At 46.2% G+C, this 24,116-nt stretch overlaps 1 protein-coding gene across 3 annotated transcripts in view; it reads left to right on the top strand.

Annotated features, from left to right (window-relative positions):
• The window catches only part of NPHP4 (nephrocystin 4), a 126,234-nt gene that overhangs the window by 45,003 nt on the left and 57,115 nt on the right, over positions 1 to 24,116 (top strand). For all 3 annotated transcript variants that reach the window (XM_060141619.1, XM_060141617.1, XM_060141618.1), the window contains 2 exons: positions 10,057 to 10,239; positions 18,345 to 18,483. In XM_060141619.1, coding sequence (XP_059997602.1) covers positions 10,057 to 10,239; positions 18,345 to 18,483 — 322 coding nt within the window. The remainder of the gene's footprint in view (positions 1 to 10,056; positions 10,240 to 18,344; positions 18,484 to 24,116) is intronic.

Consider the following 24,116-nt stretch of genomic DNA (forward strand, 5'->3'; position numbering starts at 1 on the left):
CCATCCACCTTTCGGTTCTGCCCATCCATCCAGCTATGTCCTTTGCAGTGTTTCTCTCAGTATAGAACCCAGTGCAGGATCACACGGCTCTGTGGTCTCCTTCAACCTGGATCAGCGCCACAGCTTTCTTTGTCTATTTAAGACTTTATTTTTTATGCCATATTCTCCTTCCTTTAAAAAATGTCCTAGAGGGCTTCCCTGGTGGCGCAGTGGTTGAGAGTCCGCCTGCTGATGCAAGGGACATGGGTTCGTGCCCTGGTCCGGGAAGATCCCACATGCCGCGGAGCGGCTGGGCCCGTGAGCCATGGCCGCTGAGCCTGCGCGTCCGGAGCCTGTGCTCCGCAACGGGAGAGGCCACAGCAGTGACAGGCCCGCGTACCGCAAAAAAAAAAAAAAAAAAAAAAAAATACGGCATTGTTTCTCATCATCAAAAAAAAAAATGTCCAAGAGAGGAAGTTCCCTATTTTGGATTTGCTGATGTTCCCTCCTGGTGGAGTCGGGTTGTGCATCCCCGCTGGACACTGTGTGAGGCATGTCCCCAGGGTCTCATGGCCACAGGTGCAGGTGCATGGTGTCCATCTGAACCGCACTGGCCTTGTTCACTTGGGTCGTCTGGTTGGGTGTTGTGTGATGTCTCCACTGTGGAGTTACTGTTTTTTTCCTTGCAACTAATAAGCAGACCGTGGGGAGGCTCTTTAAGCCACGCAGATACCTGCTCCTTGCCTGAATGTCCCCTTAGGTTGGCATCCATTGCTGCCTCTCTCAGAAGCATGATTTCCAACCCCAGCCTTTCCCCCACATGGCTTTCTACTGTCCAGAACCCTCCCTTCTCCCTCGTGGATGGATTAATTGATTGATTCGGCCGTTGAGTCCATATTGGTATGGACTTCTGGATCCCTGTTTTTTTTTTTTTTTTTTGCGGTACGCGGGCCTCTCAGTTGTGGCCTCTCCCGTTGCGGAGTACAGGCTCTGGACGCGCAGGCTCAGCGGCCATGGCTCACGGGCCCAGCCGCTCCGCGGCATGTGGGATCTTCCCGGACTGGGGCACGAACCCGTGTCCCCTGCACGGGCAGGCGGACTCTCAACCACTGCGCCACCAGGGAAGCCCTGGATCCCTGTTTTTAAAATGACCACCCCTAATTATTCCCATACTTAGCCAGAGTCCCTTCAGGCCGTGTCCCTGCGACACCCTCGTCATGTTCTGTGTTTTGAGCGTTTTCTGGCAGAAGATGCTTCAGGCTCGTCTTGCCTCTTCCCTGTTCCAGCTCTGGAATCAGCCACTTATGTGGGGAGCTGTGGTTTACCACCTCTTCCTTTTTCTAAAACGCTTTTTATTGTGGGAAAGTTTTAGATTTACAGAAAAACAGTGAAGATAGTGCAGAGAGATCCCATATACCCATTCCCAGTTTCCCCTATTATTAACGTCATTAGGATGGTACATTTGTCACACCTCATGAACCAGTGTTGATGCATTGTTACTAACCGAAGTCCATACTTTAGGTAAGTCGAATTTCCTTACCTAATGTCCTTTTCTGCTCCAGGACCCCATCCAGGAGGCCACATGACATTTAGTCATCATGTCTCCTCAGGCTCCTCTGGACTGTGACGGTTTCTTAGACTTTCCTTGGTTTTGATGAGCCCTGGCTCTTTTTAAAGGGGAAAGTGTTAGAATCCAGGTCTGGGCGCTAGGATTGTCTTTGTTTCTAAGCCCGCTCAGTGGACAGAGCTCGGACAGTTTACATATGGAGACACACATGCACATATATGTGCACACACAGGTACGCATGCATACACATACTTAAATAGACGCACACACATGTACACGCATCCGTGTGCATGCACACGGCTTAGGAGTTGAGCTGTTGCTGACCCCATCCACCTGGCAGGGCGCCCCAGGCTCCACCTTCCACGTTTGCACCTCTCCTTCCACAGAGGAGCCTGGCTCCCAGTGCCGTCCGCATGGCAACTCGCTTGCTCAATCCTAGGAGGCACCTAAAGTAACGTCAGAGTAGCTTCACCCAGACAGCTGTCAGAAACAAACCTACCAGGCAGAGTTCAGGGTTCGTTAGTGGCCGAGACCCAGGGGAGCAGCCAGTGTTGTCCTGGGCCCCTTGGCTCGGCCCCTTCTGTGTGTTCACGCTGTTCATCTGAATGCAGTCGGGTCCTTCTGTTTCTCTTTGCTTTCAGTTTTATAGTTATTTCCCCTGCCCGTCCTTATTGAGTTAGTTTTATTTTTTGAATATAAAGAACACAAATACAGTTTTGAAAGTCAAAGTTCTACCAAAAGGTGGTCCGAGAAGAGTCTCCTGGTGGGAGCCAGCTCTGTGGCTCGGGGCCCCTCCTTCCTGGGCTGCTTTGTGCGAATATCACAGATGTGTGGGTGTTGACTCAGCTCCCCTTTCCACACGGGGTCGGGGAGAGCAGACCTGTGCGTGGGCCTTGCGGCTCGTTGCGTCTTCTCCCCGGCCCAGCTCACCCTGGCAGTCCCGCCCGGCAGTCCTGCCTCCCCTCTCCTTTTTCCAGCTGCACTTGCTCCATTGTGCTCCGCAGTTTATTTGCCCAATTACCTATATTTGGATATTCAGATAGTTTCCAGTATTTTGCAGCTGTAAGCGATGCTGAGATGAATGGTCTTGTGCGTGTGCACTTTTGTATTGTAGGAGGGGCACCTTCAGGGTGAGCTCCCAGAAGTGGGTTTGCTGGATTGGAGGTTAAATGTATATATTGTGTTGTTAGCTGTTGTCCAGTTTCTCCAGAGGGGTTGCACGCTGTTCTGTTCTCACTGGCAGTGTACTGGGGGACCTGTCTCCCCACTGGCTCACCAATAGTTGCATTGTCAAGCTTTTGAGTTCTGCTAATCTGATGGGCAAGAAATGGTATCACAGTATAGTTGAATTTGCATTTCTCTGATTATAAATGAAGTTGAACATGTTTTCATATGTGTGTGAGTTGTCTATTCATGTCTTTTGCCTATTTTTCTGTAGTGCTCTTGCACCTTGTCATCAAATGTTAAGAGCTCTTTGTATGTTAAGGATATTTCCTCGCTTTATCTGAGACATATATTGCAGATATTTTCTCCCAGTTTTGTCTTTTTATTTCCCTCGTCCCTGATTTTTTTGGGCCACGTATCTTAGTCTGCTCAGGCTGCTGTAACAAAATGCCATATATTGGGTGGTTTAAACAACAGACATGTATTTCCCGCAGTTCTGGAGGCTGGAGGTCCAAGATCAAGGCACCTGCAGATCTGGTTCCTGGTGAGGCCTCTCTTCCTGGTTTGTGGACACCACCCTCTCGCTGTGTGCTCACGTGACCTTTCAGTGGTGTATGTGTGTGGAGGGAGAGGGGGAGCTCTCTCTTTCTCTTCTTATAAGGGCACTAATCCCACTATGGGGGCCCCCCTGTCATGACCTCATCTAAACCTAAGTACCTCCCAAAGGCCCACCTCCAGATGCCATCACTTTGGAATTAGGGCTTCAATGTATGAATTTTAGGGAATGTTTGTTTTGGACAAACATTCAGTCCATAACATCATGTAAACTTCAAAATTTTTTGATGCAGTCAAATGTATCCGTCTTTTCTTTCGTTGTATCTGGATTTTGAGTCGTAGTTAAAAAGCCTTTCCCTACTCCTATAGAAGAATGTATCCGTGTTTTCTCCTAGTACGTGTATAGTTTCAGTTTTTATGTTTAGATCTCGTTTGTGGTGTGAGGAATGGATCTAATTTTATCTTTTTCCAGGGGCCATCCAGTTGTCCCGATACTGCTTATTAAAAAGTCCTGCTGTGCTGCAGTGATTTAAGATGCCTCCTAGTCATATGCTAGATCTCCGTTTACACTTGCATCTGCTTCTAGATCTTTATTCTGCCCGTGGCTGCTCTGTTTCTGTGCTGGGACCACAGGGTCACGGCCGAGGCTGCTGGGCCTCTTGGTGGCGGGTGCGGCCTGCAGCCCCTCCCCTTCCTGGCGCTTCCTGCTCTCCCCACGTTGGCTTTTCCCGAGGAACTTCAGCATCAACAGGTCTAGCTCCATAAAGAGAGCTCGTTGGCATTTTTATTGGGATTGCATTAAATTTATTAATTTGTGATGTCATAACCAGGAAGAAGGGAAGTCTTTCTGTTGGTCCACTTCTGTTTTTGTGTCTTTTGGGAGTGATTTTAAATACAGGTTTACAATGTAGATTTTAAACAGTTGAACAGTTCTTACTAGGTTTATTCACAGATATTTAATTTTTGTGCTGCTCTTGTAAGTGGGATTTTCTCTTTCATGTGTTCTGGACCTTCTTTTTTTGTGGACAGTCATTAAACAGTTTTTTTTTTTTTTTTTACCAGCACTTTATATAGCTTTTGTCATGTACCTCACTGTTTTTTAAATTACACTTTATTTTGACGTCGTTACAGATTCACATGCTGTTGTAAGAAATAAGCAGAGAGATCCCATGTCCTCTTTACCACTTGTCCCCAATGGTAATGCTGTTTCTTGGTTTCAAGTCCAGCTGGCTGACTTTTTCTTCCAGGTCTTGCATCCTCCGCACGGCCTCAGCCTGGCTGGCACGGAGGCTGTTCCCCTCCGTCCCTTTCCCCTGCGTTCCCTTGCCTGCTCTGCGTGTTTCTCTGTTGCCGGCTTCTCTCCCGCTGTGCTCAGGATTTCATGGTGCCCTGGGGGTTGGGGTAGGGCTGGCAGCGGCAGCAGACAGCTTCAGGCTTACTTCTTCCCCGGGTGGTGACTCCGAACGCAAGCAAGCCGCCTTCTCCTGAGACCCCACTAGGAACCCCTCATAGAAAGGCTAGGGCTGGCCTCAGTGCATCCCTTCCCTGTAGTAGTCGTTATTCCAGGCCGTGGAGTTCCCTGTTGACTGCACTGGGGTCACGGCCCCGTGGAGCAGAGGTGCCCGCAGGAAGGGATGCCAGGCCACCAAGCCTGAGCCCCAAGGTCAAGGGCTCTGTAGGACCCAGTGGGAGATGCGAGGAGGGAAGCGGACCCCGGCAAGGGGCCGGTTCTCCAGAGGAAGCAGATACAAAGTCCCTGGAGTGCCCATGCTCTGGCTGCTGGGCTGCAGACTCCGAAGGACCAGAGGCTGCACGCCTGTCCACCTCACCAGCCACGGCCCCAAACTCAGGACGGATTCCCTATTGCTTCTCTCAGCTCTTGTTGAGTTGGTATCTTTTTTGCAAAGAGGACCCGAGTGTTATGAGCCCTTTAGCCAGTATGAAGAGTAATTCTAGGTTTACAGCTTTCTTAGAACCATAGCCCTGTTGCTTTTCACTGCTCATGTGTATGTTTAAAAATAATTACTGTACTCTGTAGAATGAAATGAAAATATTGCCTGCCAAGTGATTGCTGTGCTTTTAAATGACTCTGCGTACGCGGTGTCGTATACGGGCAGCTTAGACGACTTTATATGTCGTTAGGTCTCCTTTTCCCTGCACGTGTATGAAGGAAATCAGTCTGCAGCAGCTGCCGCGTTCTCTGTACGTCTGAGTTGGAAAAGCTTTTGGCGTATAATCGATCCACTTCTGGAAGGAATGACTTCGGGCTGATGGTATGTGAGCCTTTGCTTTGCCCGGTGGTCCTGGGTGCCTCGTGCTCCTTGGCGGGAAGGAGGGTGGAGATTCTGGCTCTGGACGCCTGTTTCTCTCCTGACTCTTCCCCTTGGGCGTGTTTCAGGCTCTCGGGCCTTGCGAGGTTCACCTCAGTGGCCAGGCAGCCAGTGTCCTCTCAGGAGGATGCGGGAAACAAGTCATCTTACCCTTGTGCGTTGCCTGTGGCCCAGCTCTGAGACCTCAGAGCCGCCGGCTGCCAATGTGGACTGGCCCCGGCTCGTAGGCGGGTGCACGCTCCTTGGTCTGTGCCGCTGGGGTGGGCCTTGGCCCTCCCTCCGTGGTCAGCATTCGCGGACAGTCCAGAGGGTCACATGGACACCCCAGAACAGACCTGTGCCTGGCCCAGGCCGGGCCACCTTCTGCCCGTTCCTCCATCTGTCCCGTGCTTCCTAAATCTCTCTCTGTGACTCGCGGTCACCACAGCCTCTGTGATGGGCGTGCTGTCAGGGACATTTGGACACGTTCTGCCACAACAGTTTGCTTTCCTCATTTGTGCTCACCAGGGGCCCCAGCGTGGCTGCCCCCATCCAGGGTCTGGCCCTCGGGCCCAGCTCTGTCTCAGGAGGTGGCCTCAGGGCCAGGGGACCCCCCCACCCCATGGGTTCCCTGTCACCTCTGCAGTGTGTTTCTGGGCATCGGGCTGCGGTGACCAGAGTTAGCATGGAGGGGGCTCAGTGGGTGACAGGGGGCCCCGGCAGGAGGAATTAGGTCTCACTGAAGATCTAAAGGAAAATCAACCTCGTGAAATAACCTGAAGTTTTACCTGCCTCGAAGGGATTTCTGAGTTGGTCTGAGGACAGAGGCGGAGGGGATTCCTCCTGGGGCGGCCTGAACAAATTGTCGCAAACTACTTGGCTTCAAACAACAGACATTTATTCCCTCCCAGTCAGTTCCGGATCCAGAACCTGCCGGGCCAAAGTCGAGGCGTCGGGAGGGCCTTGCTCCTCTGGAGGCTCGGGGAGGATCCTTCCTGCCTCTTCTAGGTTTTGTTCCTGGGCTGTTAAAACGAAGCGTGGGAAGTGGGTGTTTGTGTAACTGACAGCTGCCTTACACAGAAGAGTGCCGTGCAGACTGAGGACGAGCAAATCAAAAGGTGTGTGAAACCGGAAGCTGGGGATCAGTCACCGCATTGGAAAGGTTAAGCCGGAAGGGGTTGCACAAATAGCATGAAAACGGGGGCACGCTTTTTATTTTCATTTGGATCCTGTTATAAACTCACGAATTTTTGGGGAGACGGCTGTTTGCAAACGTAGTCTAGGTAGTAGTGAATCCTTAGAGTTTTTTTAGTGGCCAGTTTTGCTAATACATTTATTTATTTATTTATTTATTTATTTATTTATTTATTTATTTTTATTTTTTTGCGGTACGCGGGCCTCTCACTGTTGTGGCCTCTCCCATTGTGGAGCGCAGGCTCCGGACGCGCAGGCTCAGCGACCATGGCTCACGGGCCCAGCCGCTCCGCGGCATGTGGGATCTTCCCGGACCGGGGCACGAACCCGTGTCCCCTGCATTGGCAGGCGGACTCCCAACCACTGCGCCACCAGGGAAGCCCTATAATTTATTTTTAAAAAACAATAGACTTATATCAACTTTTCCCTGATACACTGTAGTTGTTCAGTACCGTTTTATCCTGTCAGTGGCTAACGGGATGGGAAGGGCAGACCGCCATCTTTGTATTTGACAGACATTGAAAGTTACGGCACAGAATCAGACGCTTAGGATTCTTAACTCGGCCTATTCTTTGCTTGTACTTCCAGGATGTGGGTTATTTTTTTTTCTCATTGAGTTGACAGGGACCCAAATCCTTGCTCACGTGGTGGTATGAAGTATCCTACCCATGGTCTGAAGTTTGGCTCCAGTAAAGGGTCAGAATAAGCTGAAGTGGGTGGTGTGAGGTCCAGTTACGAGGGGGCCTCAGGAAAGAGAGATCAATTCACAACCAGACACTGATTCTGGATGTTCCCCCACACAGATATAAAGGATATAACGGTATGGGATATCATCTGGAACAGTCCGGGAAGACTGACTTGGATGAAATGCATGCTTCCTGTTCTGTATTGGGGTCCCCTCGTGCACACCCTCTGCTGTGGTTTGAGCCAGTTGGCCATCAAGCCACCTGTGCTGGATTCCAGCCAGAGTCCTTTTGTGTGTGTGTGTGATGATCTGCCCTTTACCTGAGTGCGGTCAAGTCCTGGCTGTGACAGTGGCACACAGCTCACCCGTGTCCAGCCACATGAGCAGGGTCCGTGGGAGCCCCGGGCACACCGCTGGAGCCTTCCCTGCTTCCGTGGCCCCAGACACAGCTCGGGTCAGAGGGTCCCCGTTGGCATCGCCTTTCCTTTGGGACCATGCTCTGCACCATCACAGGCAGGCTTGGGCTTCCATTCCTTCCGAGAGTCCGAGGCCCCCTCCTTGCAGGCTGTCAGCCTCCCTGTGACCACGGCCTGAGTTTGGGGGCGGCGGGGTTAGTGCGTGCAGCCGGTGGTCAAGAGGGACGGAGGGCCCTCGGCTCCCTCGGCTGCCGGGCGACACTGAGGAACCACGCGGGCCTTTGCGCTCGTCCTCCCAGGGAGGGAGATGCTGTGGCCACGTTGCAGTTTACACCTGCCGCCTTTGGGTGGCTTCTCCGCAGCATTACCACCGAGGCTGGGAATTGTGGGGCAGAGGCGGGCGTGGCCGCTGCCCCGAGTCCCGGCTGTCAGTCTGACTGCGGTTAGTGCCGCTGGGCTCTTGGGCTGGAAAGCGCTGTTCCTGGGCTCCAGTCTCACCTGGTGTCGCCAAGCGCCCCGTGTCCTCTGGCTGCGAAATGGCCTTCCTGGGGGAGCCGATGTGCCAGGGAGCCTGCAGAATCTGCCATTCAGGGCCTGGGGCAGAGCCGTTGTCTCTGAAGCTGCCATAATGGGGTGGATCACAAGTCTTGTTGCCCAGCCGAGCAGGAATTTCAGGACCCGACCACGGCCCGCTCCGAGTTCTGCTTTATTCTTGCTGCTTTTTTTGGGCCATTTTTAAAGCCTTTATTGAATTTTGCTACAATATTGCTTCTGTTTTATGTGTTGCTTTTTTGGCCATGAGCCATGTGGGATCTTAGCTCCCCGACCAGGGATCGAACCTGCACCCCTGCATTGGAAGGTGAAGTCTTAACCACATGACCGCCACGGAAGTCCCTCTTGCTGCTTTTTGAATAAGCGGATGAAAGTGGTTTCTTTAAAACGCTATTGAATCAAGCCCTGAAGCCGTATTTGTGAAAATGGCTTTGTTTGAACGTGGAGGCTAATTCTGGGGTGTCCTAGGGTCCTCTTCCCTTGCATCTGGCCCATGATAGAGACAGTGAAAGAAGGAACAGCATGTAACATTCAGCCTGACTGATTTCCTAATTACACGTGAGTTACATAGATAGAACATACCATTAGGAGCTGAAACTTTGGGGGAGAAACTGTGTGCTAATAACCCTAAATTGAATATCCACGTGTATTATTTTTTTTTAATTAATTTTTATTGGAGTATAGTTGCTTTACAATGTTGAGTTAGTTTCTACTGTACAGCAAAGTGAATCAGCTATACGTATACATATATCCCTTCTTTTTTGGATTTCCTTCCCATTTAGGTCACCACAGAGCATTGAGTAGAGTTCCCTGTGCTATACATTAGGTTCTCATTAGTTATCTATTTTATTTTTTTATTATTATTTTTTTCATTTTATTTATTTATTTAGTTTTGGCTGCATTGGGTCTTCATTGCTGTGCGCGGGCTTTCTCTAGTTGTGGCAAGCGGGGGCTACCCTTCATTGCGGAGCATGGGCTCTAGGCTCACAGGCTTCAGTAGTTGTGGCACGTGGGCTCAGTAGTTGTGGCCCACGGGCTCTAGAGTGCAGGCTCAGTAGTTGTGGCACACGGGCTTAGTTGCTCCACGGCATCTGAGATCTTCCCGGACCAGGGCTCGAACCTGTGTCCCCTGCTTTGGCAGGCGGATTCTTAACCACTGCACCACCAGGGAAGTCCCTTAGTTATCTATTTTATACATAGTAGTATGTATATGTCAATCCCAATCTCCCAATATCCACGTGTTTTCTTCATCATTTTACAAAGTGTCTCATCACTAACACAGAGTGCCATTCCTGGTGTTTTATTCATGGATTTGGGTAGATGTTGGTAAGGCACAGAGTGTCTGAAAACCTGCAGGAAGATCCTACAGGAAGAGGAGGAGTCATAAAGATGGTGTTGGTCTTCAAGAGGGTCCTGGTTGGTGGGGGGGGGGGTCCCAGAACCGGAGGCTGGCTTCCCTGCTCTCTTTGAGCCACTGATGTGATGCCGTGTCCTCCCCCTGTGGCGGTTCTTTCTTTTGTGATGACCCCCTGCCTTGCTCTCTAGTGAAATTTTACCGGGAAAGCACTGTTGATTTCCCCCACCCAGGTGGGCTTGGTGATGACTCGTGACCAATGTGCTTTGTTTCCATTCCAGGCAGCTGCGGTCACCTCCTTGTCGAACCTGGCGTGTATGCACATGGTGCGCTGGGCTGTCTGGAGCCCCGTGCTGGAAGCCAGCTCCGGGCGGGTGACGCTACCTCTACAGGGTGGGATCCAGCCCAACCCCTCGCACTGTCTGGTCTATAAGGTACCCCCAGCCAGCATGAGCTCCGAAGAGGTAAATTGTTAGAGGCTCCGTAAGTATGATTATTTTCTACGAGCTTCTAGCAAGTTCCTGCATTTTCAAAATCAGAAGCTGACAAATACGTTTGCTGATGTTTCATGAGCTCTGTTTTTTCATGTCAAGGCTGTGCCCTTAAAAAATAAGTGTGGTTTCTGAGTCGTAGTCGGCTGTGAGCTCACTGAGGCCGGTTTTATCTGGGGTCTTATAATGTCCCCGGTCATGTATCAGTCTCTCAAGGTGACCTGTGGGGCCTGTGACCCTTATTTGTATACATGGTGCCATGAGATCCACTTCTGTGCTTTTTAAAAAGCCCTCTTTTTTTTTTTAATTTATTTTTTTATTGAAGTATAGTTGAATTACAATGTTGTGTTAATTACCGCTGTACAGCAAAGTGGCCCAGTTAACATATATATATATATATGTACATTTTTTCATATTCTTTTCCATTATGGTTTATCACAGGGTATTGAATATAGTTCCCTGTGCTATACAGTAGGACCTTGTTGTTTATCCATTCTAAATACACCAGTTTGCAGCTGCTAATCCCAGACTCGCCCCCCCAACCCCCTCCCCCTTGGCAACCACCAGTCTATTTTCTGTGTCCCTGATTCTGTTTCTGTTTCATAGACAGGTTCATTTGTGTCATATTTAGGATTCCACATATAAGTGATATCGTACGGTATTTGTCTTTCTCTTTCTGACTTACTTCGCTTAGTGTGATCATCTCTAGGTCCATCCATGTTGCTGTAAAAGGCATTATTTTGTTCTTTTCTATGGCTGAGTAGTATTCCATTGTATATATGTACCACATCTTCTTTATCCATTCATCTGTCCACGGACAGTTTGGTTCCCTGTCTTGGCTATTGTGAATAGTGCTGCTGTGAACATTGGGATGGATGTATCTTTTTGAATTAGAGTTTTCTCCAGATATATGCCCAGGAGTGGGATTGCTGGATCATGCGGTAATTTTATTTTTAGTTTTCTGAGGAACCTCTCTACTGTTTTCCACAGTGACTGCACCAACTTACATTCCCACCAACAGTGTAGGAGGGTTCCCTTAATAAAAAGGCCCTCTTGAAACGTTTGGTGCCCTGGGGGCTGTGTCTCGTGTGCACAAGGCTGGGATGGGAGCCGGGCGGTGGGCACTGCCCTGGCTGGTCTTTGGGGCTTGTCACTCACACCCACTGGACCTCAACTCTCTCCAGCTGTGTCTGGAGGGGAGGGACCACAGCAGGACTTAAAAAAAAATCCATTTTGAAATGAAGCTTTCTCTGATCCCCAGTATAGAAAGCAAATAAAAGTGGGGCAGGGCCAGTGGAAGCGTGTGTGTGTGTGTCTTATCCCCTAGCCTCCACTGGCCTGTTGGCGGCCTTGCGGGGTGGGGAGCAGAGACCTGGGGGCCACAGACACCGTGTGACACCACTGCTCTGGCTGATGTCCCAAGTCCTTCCTGACACTAGTAATGGGTTGCGACAGCGTTTTTGCCTGGGTGTGTTGTTTGATTCTTCTGCTGACATTCCTGAAATATACCCGTCCTGTCTCAGCAGCACAAACAGGAGGCTTTTAGGCCTCAATTGTCTAATTTTTCTTCGGTAAAGGACCAGACCTGTTATATCAGTATGTCATCCGTGTGCTGAGTCTAGTGACAAACATTATCTTCCGTGTTATTATTTATGGTTTGGATTATGCTTTGGGAACCTGAATAAGGGAGCAGCTGATGGTGCAGCTTTTCTTATTATGAGCAATATCCCTGGATATGGGGTCCCATTTTGCTGCACTCCCACATGGTCTGGTTTGAGCCCTTATTATAAAACTGCCATTAGAAATCCTGAAGCCATTGCCGTTTTCTCGTTCTCATTCTCTCTCTCTCTGTGTACGTATGTATGTGAATAAATCCTTATTCTGTTTAATTTTAGCCTTCTCATGCTACTACATTTCCTTCGCTTTTTAAGTGTGTAGACTATATTGGAGCATAAGTGTTGTGAAGGTTTGACCGTCTTAAGGACACAAGTATATTAAATACCATCATTTTTCATGAGGAATATCACTTCTAATCAGGGTTTCTCAACCTCAGTACTATTAGCGTTTGGGGCCAGGCAATTCTTTGCTGTGGGTCTGTCCCGAGCACTGGAAGGTGTCAAGCAGCATCCCTGGCCTCTTCCCACTAGATGCCAGTAGCATCCCCCCAGTTATGACAGCCTGACTGTCTGCAGACATAGCTGAATGTGTTCTTCTGGGGGCAAAATCGCCCCCAGTTGAGGACCACTACTCTAAACAGATATAATTAGCTAAAATAATAAACTACCACTGGTCACAGACTTGATCCACTCTCCTGCTCTCTAAAAGTGCTGCTCTGCTTCTTCCTGTATTTCTCATCTCATGTAGCAGTGCCAGCATCTGCCCAGTCAGAGGGGTGAAACCTAGGTAAGCCTGGTCTCTGCCTGTGCACCCGTCAGATCTTTATCTTATTTGTTCATTCAGTGACTTTTTATTGAACACCTGTATCTGCTCCAGGAAAAATACTTCTAATCCCATGGAGCTTACAGTTGAGTAGGAGTGGCAGATGTTAAAGAAAAAAAATACATGCTATACACATCCTATAATTTTTTACTAAGTAAATTTTGCGGTTTATGTTATTACGATTATTTACTGTGAAGGTAAGTAGTGTATTATGATTATGTTTTCCTTCTTAAACAACTCCTGTGTTCTTTCCTTGAGCAAATAATTGTCTTTAAAAAAATTAATATCTCCAGAGGCATCTGCTTTCAACTCTTAGCTGTGACATATGGTATTTACTTTGTTTTCTAAATATTATGCTTCTACTGTTATTTCTTGGTATATCAATTTTAGAAATTGCATATTGTCTTACAGTAATGATAGATGGGACCTTTAGCTCTTTTATACACTCCTGCACTTAAAGAACAACCCCACTCTGTCCCCCCACTGCTTGGCCTTGCATTCAGGCACTGTTGCCAGAGGTGTGCAGCACAGTGGGGTCTGGCCAGAGGATTGGAAGGGGAGCCCCAGGAAACTGGAAAAAACTAGGGGGATCTGGAGAGGGAGGAGCTTGGAAAGTACCCCATAAAGTTGTTTAAGAAATGCTGAGCTAACCCCCAGCTTCACATGCCTGAATCTGACCCCAAACAGCATATCGCAGACTTTGAGAACTGGACTGTGGGTGGGGTTGCCCACTGGGTGGACCACATGCAGGAGAGGCCTGAGTCTCACTGCACAGGCTTTGAAAATGGAACTGGTGTTGAAACCACCACCCGCAGGAGGCTGGTTGGAAACTGGGGCTTGAACCCAGCTGGGTGGATTCTTGACTAAACAGAAATACCAGCGTTCTCCATAGGATTTAAACGAGACTCAGAATCTTATAATGTGGCATTCAGAATGTCCATGATACAATCTAAGCTTAACTGACAAAGAACCAGGAAAATCTCCACTCGTAAGGGAGAGACATTCAACAGACAGCAATACCGAGGTGACGCGAATGTTGGAATTATCAGACAGAGCCTTTAAAGCAGGCATTATCAAAATGCTCCAGTAAATCGGAGCGAACACTTTTGAAACAAAGGGAAAGATAGAAAGTCTCAGCAAAGAGATGGAAGATAAAGAAGAAGCAAATGGAAATTTTAGAACTGAAAAATAAAATTGCCAAAGTAAAGTATTCGCTAGGTGGACTCAATAGCAGAATGGAGATGACAGAAGAAACAGTCAGTGAACTTGAAGGTAAATCAATAGAATTTATCCAGTCTGAACCACAGAGAGAAAAGTGATTGGACGACAGTGGACAAAGCCTCAGGGACGTGTGGGGCAGGACCACAAAGGCTAACACCTGTGTCGTCAGAGTCCCAGTAGAAGAGAAAGGGTTCTGTGCAGAAAAAACATTTGAAGACACAGTGGCTGAAAACTCCTCTAATGTGGCAAAAGACTTAAACCTACAGATTGAAGAGGTTCAGTGAACCCAGAGATAATCGCAAAGAAATCCACAACCAGACACATCATAATCAAACTGCTAAAAAATAGAGACAAAGTCTTGAAAACAGCCATAGAAAAATGATGCATTACTTACACACAGACACTAATTTGAATATCTGTGGGTTCCTTAGCAGAAATCATGGGGGCCAGAAGGAGATGGAGCGACATTTTAAAAGCAGTAGCAGAAAGACCCCGGAACTCAGAATTCTATTCCAGGAAAAGTCCTGCAGGAACGAAGGTGAAATAAAGACATTCTCAGATGAACTAAAACTAAGAGAATTCATTGGCAGGAGACAAGCTCTAAGAGAATTACTAAAGGAATCTCTTCAGACAGAAGAGAAATGATACCAGATGAAAACTTGGTACATCAGGAATGAAGGAAGGGCATGAAAAATGATAACTATAATATAGTATTCTCCTCCTTTTGAGTTCTTTAAAATATGTTTGATGGTTGAAGCAAAAAGTATAGCAGTGTCTGATAGGATTCTTAAGGTATGTAGGTATAATAGGTAAGACAGCTATAATACAAAGGGGGCAGGTAAAGAGACCTGTAGGGTGATAAGCTTTCTACATTCCACTTGCGGTAATAAAATATAGATTTTGAGTAGATTGTGAAAAGTTAAATATTTACATTGTAAACCCTAGAGCAGTCACTAAAAATAGGATACAAAGAGACAGTGAGAAACCCAATAGATAGATAAAATGGAATAATTCAAAATAAGGCAAGAAAGGGGAAACAGGAATGAAAAACAGAAGGAACAAATCATAGTAAAATGATAGTTCTGAATCCAGACACACCAATAATTACATGACATATAAATAGTCTGAACACACCAACTTCAAGACAGAAGTTGTCAGGTGGCATAAAAACTCAAGGTCCAACTGTATGCTGTTTACCAGGAGCTCAGTTCAAATACAACGATGTAGTAGGTCAAAAGTAAGAGGATGGAAAACCATTCTGTGCAAACACTATTCAAAGGATAACTAGAGTAGCTCTATTAATACCAGACAAAGTAGACTTTGGAGCAAAAGAAATTGCTAGAAATTAAGAGGGATATTACATATGATAAACGAGCCAATTCACCAAGAAGACATACAATACTAAAAGTGTATGCATCTAACACAGAGCTTCAAAATGCAAAAAACTAATAGCGCAGAAATAGACAAATTAACAGTTGTAGCTGGATATTTCAACACTCCTCTTGGAGTAAACTATAAACATGTAGATAGAAAATCACCAACATATAGAACTGAACAATATCATTAAGCATCTGGATCTAAATGACCTTTATGGAACGCTCTACCCAACAACAGCAGGATACACATTCTTTTCAAGTGCACATGGAACATTCACCAAGATAGACCATATCCTGGATCATAAAACAAGCTTTAATTTTAAAAGAACTGAAATTACACAAGGTATATTCTGTGATCATAATGGAATTAAACTAGAAACCAATAACAAAGATAACATAAAAAATTAGAAACACTTGGAAATTCATACACTTCTAAATAATCCATAAGTCAGAGAGGAAGCCTCAAGAAAATATAGAAGATATTTTGAACTGAACAAAAATGAAAATACAACATATCAGATTTCGTAGGGTGCAGCTAAAGTGTGCTTACGTGGAAATTTATAGCGTTAAGTGCTTATATAACAACAGAGAAAAGTCTCAAATCAATAATCTAATCTTCCACTTTTAGAAACTAGAAAAAGAAGAAGAAAATAAACCTAAAGCAAGGCAGAAGAAAGTCAATAACAAAGATAAGAGCAGAAACTAATAAAACTGAAAACAGAAAAACAGTAGAGGAAAAACTAGAGAAAGCCAGTGAAATAAAAAACTGATTCTTTAAAAAGCTCAATAAAATTGACAAACCTTTAACAAGACTGAAAGAGTAAAGAAAAGAGAGGACACAAATTACTAATAACAGGAATGAAAGAAGGGATACCACTACAGACCACACAGGTATAAAAAGGATATTAGGGGAATACTATGAACAACTCTATGCCCATAAGCTTGAAAATTTAGATGAGATGGATCAGTTTGCCTTAAACAACAAACTATCAAAACTTACCCAAGATGAACTAGATAATCTGAGTAGTCCTATAACTTCATAGAAAATGAGTTCATGGTTAAAAAACTTTTGAAAAAGAACTATCCAGGCCTATTCACTGTAAATTGTCCTAAACATTTTTTCCTTTAAGGAAAAATAACACTGATTTTATACATTCTCTTCCAGAAAGTGGGATAGATAGGAGCAATTCCTAGTTCGTGTAACAAGGCCTGCATTACTCTGATATCAAAACCAGAAAAAGGCAGTACAAGAAAAGAAAACTATGGACACATAAGCCTCATGAACTTGGATGCAAAATACTCAACAAAATATTAGCAAATTGGATCCAACAATATGGAAAAAGAATAATACACCATGACCAAGTTGGGGGTTATCTCAGAAATGCAAGGCTATTTTCTATTTGAAAGTCAAAAATATGTAATTCATCATAGTCACAGCCTAAAGAAGGAAAAACGTATGATCATAACAATTGATGCAGAAGAAGCATTTGACAAAATTCAACGTCCATTTATGACAAAAACTGAGCAAACAGGAATAAAGGGGAACTTCCTCAGCTTGATAAGAGTATCTACAAAAATCCTTTAGTTAGCATCACACTTAATGGTGAAAGATTGAATTCTTTTCCCCGTAGATCAGGAGCAAGTGAAGGATGCCCATACACAGTATTCAGCATCTTATTCAACATTGTACTGGAAGTGCTAGCCAGTGCAATAAAGCAAGAAAACAAAATTTAAAAACCATACAGATTGGACAGGAAGGAACAAATCTTATTTGCAGACAACATGATTTTCTGTGTGGAAAATCTCAAGGGATTTACCAAAAGCTCCTAGAATAAACAAGTTTAGGGAGATTGCAGGATACAACAGGAGGTCAAGATAGAAAAATCAATCACATGTCTTTACATTAACAACAGTTGGAAAGCAAAATCTAAAAAACAGCATTATTTACAGAGGCCGAGGCAAAGAAGACCTAAATAAGTGGAGAGACATCTTTATGGATTGGAAGACTGTTTCAACATAGTAAAGATATAAATTCTCCCCCAATTGACCTATAGGTCTAATGCAATTTCAATCAAAATCCTTACATGATTTTTTGTATATATATATACAACATATATATATATATTCTAAAGTTTATACAGAAAAGCAAAGGAATTAGAGTCAAAACAATTTTGAAAAGAACGATAAAGTTGGAGGATTCATACTACACAATTTCAAGACTTTCATTAAAGCTACAGTAATCACGATAAAGTGCTGTTGGTAAAGGCATTGACACATAGATGAATGGAATGGAATAGAGTCCAGAAGCAAGTCACAGTGTAGCAGTTTCCTGTAAAATTAAATATACACATACCATATGACCCAGCAATCCTACTCGTAGAGAAGTGAACCTTATGGGAATGAAAACTTATGTCACACAGAAATATGTATACCAGTGTTCCTAGCAGCTCTATTTATAACCACTCAAGCTAGAAACAGCCTGAATGTTCCTAAATGGGTGAACGGATAAGTACACTGGGGTGCATCGTACAATAGAAAACTCCTCGGCAACAAAAAGGAACGGGCTGTGGGTACACACTATGGCCCAGGAGAGTCTCATCAGTATCGCAGGGAGTGAAAGAAGCCAGTTTCAAAGGTTGTATAGCATGTGATCCCACTTATATGACAGAAGAGAGGGGTAGATTGCGGGGTTGGGTGTTGGTGGGACGGTGTACAAGGAGGCAGTGAGGGAATGTTTTGGGTGGTGGGGCTGTTCTGTACCCTGGCTGTGGTGGTGGTTACATGTGTTAAAACTCAAAGAACTGTACACCAAAAGGGAAACGGTCAACATAACATAGGTTAATTAAAAAACGCATTCGAAACTGGAGCAGCAGTGTTGTGATTTCTGCTTGGGTGAGGGTGTTCTTGTGATGGTGGTGTCCTGGGGTTCTGATTCTCATTGATCATCTTAGGGCCGGGAGAATTGTTCCTGGTTGAGTTGTTCTAACCGAAGGGTGCTGATGAAGGGAGCGTGGCCGTCACCAGTCTTGTGGTCGATTGTAGGTGAAGCAGGTGGAGTCGGGGACAGTCCAGTTCCAGTACTCACTGAGCCCTGAAGGACACCTGGACACGCCCGTGGAGCACGCCATTCGCCCCAAGGCAGAGCAGCGGCCTTCCAGGAAGCCACCCACCTCCCCTTCAAGTAAGTGTGTGTAGAGAGCTGAGTCTTCTAGCTCGTGGCACAGCTCCATCTGTGCCCAGTACAGCAACATTTCTCAGATACTTACTGCAGATGGCTTTAATTTGAATCAGCTGGTTGAGTTTTTGCTGAATACAGAGGTGTAGAACTGGGCAGTGATGAAGCGTGGCCCAGCACTTCGTGCTTCAGCCACGAGTCAGCCCTGTTGCTTGCAGCTCCCTGACCGAGGGCCTGGGAAGGTCTGTTGGTGACCCTTAAAGGGACACATCATGTGGGTGCCCTGCAGATACAGGGCTCAAGAATCAGAGGCTGGCTGAAAGCCAAGGACTGCCAGCTTTATTTTGTACTGTTAATGTAGCCGTGAGTTTGCTGTCTTTAAAAAGTGCTTTCTACTCCCTTGGAGCACAGTCTGAGAGTGGGGAGGGCATGACCTCAGGGCGTGGCTTTAAGAAAGGGGTAGAGGGCTGTCAGCAGAGTGATGCCCTTCCTGTGGGTGGTGGCGTCCCCACGTGTGACCACGGCTGTCAGCTTTGCGTTGGCTACACCACACCTTCTGCTGAGGCCGGTACCTTGTGTTCAGGGCCTCTTAGTTTATTCCCAAGGACAGGCAGCTAGTGTCCTGGTGGGGAATCCCACCTGTCACGGGAAGAGGAGGAGTTTAGGAGGAGAGTTGAAAGAGCATTGAGCCCTTGGCCCTCGGCTTCTAGGGATCTCGCTGGCTGAAAGAATGTTCTAGATCATGGGCAGTTAGGCTCTTAGAAAGTCAGAAAGGTAGGGAATGAACAAAAGTGTAAGCTGTAGAGGGGAGCTTAATGTCCATCCATCCTCCAACCAGGTGGATTTCCTCTGATGGACACTGCTGGGTGTCCATGGAGGGCTGGGCAGTGTCTCTTGGGCAGCAGGTCCTGGGTGCTGGTGCAAAGGCACCAGTGAGTCTGTCATTTGGGAGTGGTTTTTTATGAGTTGAGATTCTAGTTTTTGGAAACTGGTCTTGTTGAATTTACTGGTTTATTTATTTTTATTTTTATTTTTATTTTATTTTATTTTTTGCGATACGCGGGCCTCTCACTGCCGTGGCCTCTCCCGTTGCGGAGCACAGGCTCTGGACGCGCAGGCTCAGCGGCCATGGCTCACGGGCCAGTTGCTCCGCGGCATGTGGGATCTTCCCAGACCAGGGCTCGAACCCGTGTCCCCTGCATCGGCAGGTGGACTCTCAACCACTGCGCCACCAGGGAAGCCCCCACTGGTTTATTTTTAAAATATTTATTTGGTCGCACTGGGTCTTAGGTGCGGCAGGTGGGCTCCTTAGTTGTGGCTCTTGGGCTCCTTAGTTGTGGCATGAGAACTCTTAGTTGCGGCATGCATGTGGGGTCTGGTTCCCTGACCAGGGAGTGATCCCAGGCCCCCTGCATTGCGAGCGCAGAGTCTTAACCAGTGGGCCTCCAGGGAAGTCCCAGTCTTGCTGAATTTAATCTTACAGCTGGTGGAAGCAGCATGCTTGTCTCTCCGGCCTAGAGCTTGATGTACTCGCCTCCATCTTTGTGACCTTCCGGGATTTTCCGAGATATTTAAACATATTCAGGTACCAAAACTTAATAGTTGAGTGCTTTGGGACCAAGCACATTATTAAGTATTTTCCTTCTTCCCCGAAAGGCTGTATATTTGATGGTTTTAATTGTTTTGTTCTTTCCAGTTTTGAATATTGCGCTTACCAGACTGTTCTCAGGATTGCTGTTTACCACCAGTGTGTACACTAATAATCTCATCTTATATAAGTGGTACTGGAATGTACAGCACCACTTATACTTGAGGAATTGCCAGAGTATCTGCTAGAATCCCTTGCAGTGGTGGGTGGTAGGCATGTGTTTTCCATCAGAGTCAGTTTAGAATAAATTTCCAATTTTATTTGATAAAGTTGAATGCATGGAAAGCATAGAATATATAGTTAAAAATATTAAACAGAGTCAAACTTATTTCTAACCTGTTCCCTTCTTTAAATCTACTATCTTCCCTTCTTTGACATATGTTCATAGTTACATTCTAAAAATAAAACAAGTACCAACCTCTAAGAAATGTAAGTATGGAAGAAGGATAGTATCCTAGATTATAAAAATATGTATATCTTGTGATTAGATAGAAATATGATTACTCTGGTTTTTGATTAAGTGACTTAAAAGGACAGTAGTGAAATGTAATAAACCCAGTTTAAAGTAATAAATACAGTTTACCCTGGTCCTTAGAAATGTCTGAACAGATCATTTTCTTAGAGAAGAAACCCATACAGCTATCGTTAAGGGAAGAATATAATTACCTTTTCTGGAAAGGAAATTTCCGGTGTTGAATTTTGATGTAGTTATGGCACTGGAAACAGCATCTAGTCTAATCTAATGGTCATCCAGGACGGGATGACCCTGCTGGCTTCTCCGGCCTGACCTACTGTCAGTGTGGCTGTGGACTTCGGGTTTGCTCTCCCAGCTGCCCTGTCTGTTCTCATGAGGGCCTTAGAGGAGATTTAAAGCCTGGTCTGCCGCTGCCTCTGTTTCCCAGAATTGTCCTTTAACTGACTTTTTGCTTGGGGTTCACGGAACTTCTTGGATCTCTGGGTCTTTTAAAGCACAGTTGGAACAATTTTGATCATTCCTTCTTCTGTCCTCCTCTCTCTTCTCCCTTGGGGCCCCCAGTTACGCGTGTATCAGGCAGCGAGCCTCACTTCTATTTGTGGTCTGTTCTCTCTGTGTCCCGTCCTAGATCGTTCCCGTTGCTGCACCTTCAGGTTCACTCATCTTTTCTTCTGCAGTGCCTGATCTGCCATGAATCCCATCCAGTGTCGTTTTCATCACAGATACTGTAGTTTGCATCTCCAGAAGTTCTCTCGGGGTCTTTTTCTGTCCTCCATGTTCGGTGTTTCCTGTTGCTTCTTGAACATGGGAAATACCTGTACAACCCCTGACAAGCTCATGCTTTAGTCTTCCTCTCCAGAGAAGGCAGAGGTAGGCAGACCTCTTAGACCTGCCCAGCAGTTAATGTTCCAGTATTTTTCCCTATTTGAAATGACCCAGATAGTGACCCAGATAGTGAGTGAATTCTCATTTTAGCTTGGTTTAGTTTCAAGTTACCGAAATCTGGAGATAATGTTACAAAGTTTGTCCCTCCTTTGATATCTTTGTTTGCCAGTTCTAATATCTTGGTCTGGATTAGTTTTGATTGATTTTTGTCCTAATTTGGGTTGTATTTTCCTGCTTCTTTATATTCATAATTTTTTTTACTGGATTCCAGGTATTGTGAGTTTTCTCCTTTTGGGGACTGAATATTTTTGTAGTTGATAAATACTCTTGAGCCTTGGAAACGGTTTGGTCATTTTGGGTCTTGCCCTTAAGATTTGTTAGATGGGACCAGATCAGCATTTAGTTTAGGGCTAATTATTCCTCACTAGGTGACAAGACCCCTTTTGCTACTCTGCCTGATGTCCCTGAATTATGAGGTTTACCAGTCTGTGAGGACAGCTTCTTTCCGGCCTCGGGTGAACCCTGTGTACTGGTCCCTCTAATTTTTCGGGTGGTTCTTTGCCCATCCTTGGGTAGTTTCCTCTTCAGTGATCTACTAAATCCTGGAGGGACCCTCTAAGTGGCTGGAGCTCCTTCTCTGTGCACCCCTCCTGTCTGTGTTCAGCCCTGCAGACTCCAGCTTCCTTGGTCTCCTTGGGCTCTCAGCTTGGTCTTCAGATCAGGGCCCCACTGTGCACTGTCTGGGTTCCCCTCCCTGCACTGCAGTCTGAAGAATCACTCAACACTGTGATGTGAGGACAATTGGAAGGTTTACTTCTTTTGTTTCCAGTTCCTCAGGATCCTTTCCTGCCTAAATTCCAGTGTCTTAAAGACTTGTTTTATATATTCTGTTAAAAAATTTTTGTTTCAGATGGGAGGGAAAATCTGGTCAGAAGTAGAAGGCTTTGCCTGCTGTTAGTGGTTTCTAGGCTACTGAAATCATCCACCCCAGGGCTGATCGTCCAGTGGTTTTGAAAATTTTCCTGGCTGCTCTGTGCTGCGTGTGATTCACTAAACATGTCGGCGTTTCATGACTTTCAGTCTTGGCTCGTGCCCTGAGCCTAGAAGGCGTCTCCCTTGTGTACTGTGTACTTATTTTCTTTTAAGATATATTCTCTTTGTTAAATTAAAAAATTACAGGGCTTCTCTGGTGGCGCAGTGGTTGAGAGTCCGCCTGCCGATGCAGGGGACGCGGGTTCGTGCCCCGGTCCGGGAAGATCCCACGTGCCGCGGAGCGGCTGGGCCCGTGGGCCATGGCCGCTGAGCCTGCACGTACAGAGCCTGTGCTCCGCAATGGGAGAGGCCACAACAGTGAGAGGCCCGCGTACCGCAAAAAAGAAAAAAAAAAAAATTACATATTCAAGAATAGCCAAGGCAGTTTTGAAGAAGAGAGGCTTCCCCTTCCTTGACTTGCAAGCTTAACGGCAAAATTATAGTAACTAGCACAGTATGATGTTGGTACAGACATAGATCAACAGATAACAAGACAAAATAAAAAGCGTGATGTATGACAAATTACAGATAAGGAGCATATTACTTTCCTACTGTTGTTATAACGAATTATCATAAGCTTAGTTGCTTAAAATAGCATGAAGTTAGTATCATCCGGTTCTGGAGATCAGCAGTGCAAAGGTCTCACAGACTGAAGTCGAGGTCTCTGGGCTGCGCCCCTGCAGAGGCCGTGGGAGAGGATCTGCCTCATTGCCTTTGCCGGCTCCCAGGGCCCAGCGGCACCTTTGGCCCCGTCCTCCATCTTCAGAGGCAGATTCAGAATAGCATTTCCACGTCTCTCTTTGACCCTGATTAATCACTCCTGCCTCTCTTTCACTCATAAGGACTGTTGTGGTTACACTGGGTCCCCTCCACCATCCAGGACAGTCTCTCTGTGTCTCCAGGCCAGCTGACAGCAGCCGCGATTCCATCTGCCACCTTGGTTCCCTAGGTGGCGTTAGCGCAGTGTATTCACAGGTTGCTGGGATTAGGATGTGGGTGCTTGGTGGGGCGGTGGGCAGCATTATTCTGTCTGCCACAAGAGTAAGGGCGGACCAGTCAGTTAACAGCGCCGGACTGGCTGTCCAGGTGGAAAATGGAAAATCAGATCCCAATTTCATGTTGTGTACACAAATTCTGGATGGATTACAAAACAGAACTGTAGAAATTTTAGAATCAGAAGATCAGGAAGAAGAAAGATGATGGAAAGAGCTGTTCCGAATCAATGAGGAATGGTCCATAACAGGACAGAAAAATGGGCAGAGGGATGTGAGGAGAGAATTCACAGAGGAGAAACCAGAACAACCAATCGACGTACGCAAAAGTGCTCAGTTTCACTAGCAATCAGAGAAATGCAAATTAAAATGAGAAATCACTTCATGCCCCTCGTGTTGGAAAAACCTGGCCGGCTAATAGCATGTAGGTTGAGGAGGAGTTGGGAAGCGAGGAGTTCCCACCACACAGGGAGGAATGCAGGATGTACGACCACTTTGAAGAGCAGTTTTGTAGTATTTAGTTAATACCCTACAGCTGGGAAATGCCATTTCTAGACGCCCACTGCAGAGAGGAACTAGTTCATATGACACGGGGCCTGTGTTTAGT

This window comes from Lagenorhynchus albirostris, chromosome 2, assembly GCF_949774975.1.
Source record: "Lagenorhynchus albirostris chromosome 2, mLagAlb1.1, whole genome shotgun sequence".
Classification (NCBI taxonomy): Eukaryota; Metazoa; Chordata; class Mammalia; order Artiodactyla; family Delphinidae; genus Lagenorhynchus; species Lagenorhynchus albirostris.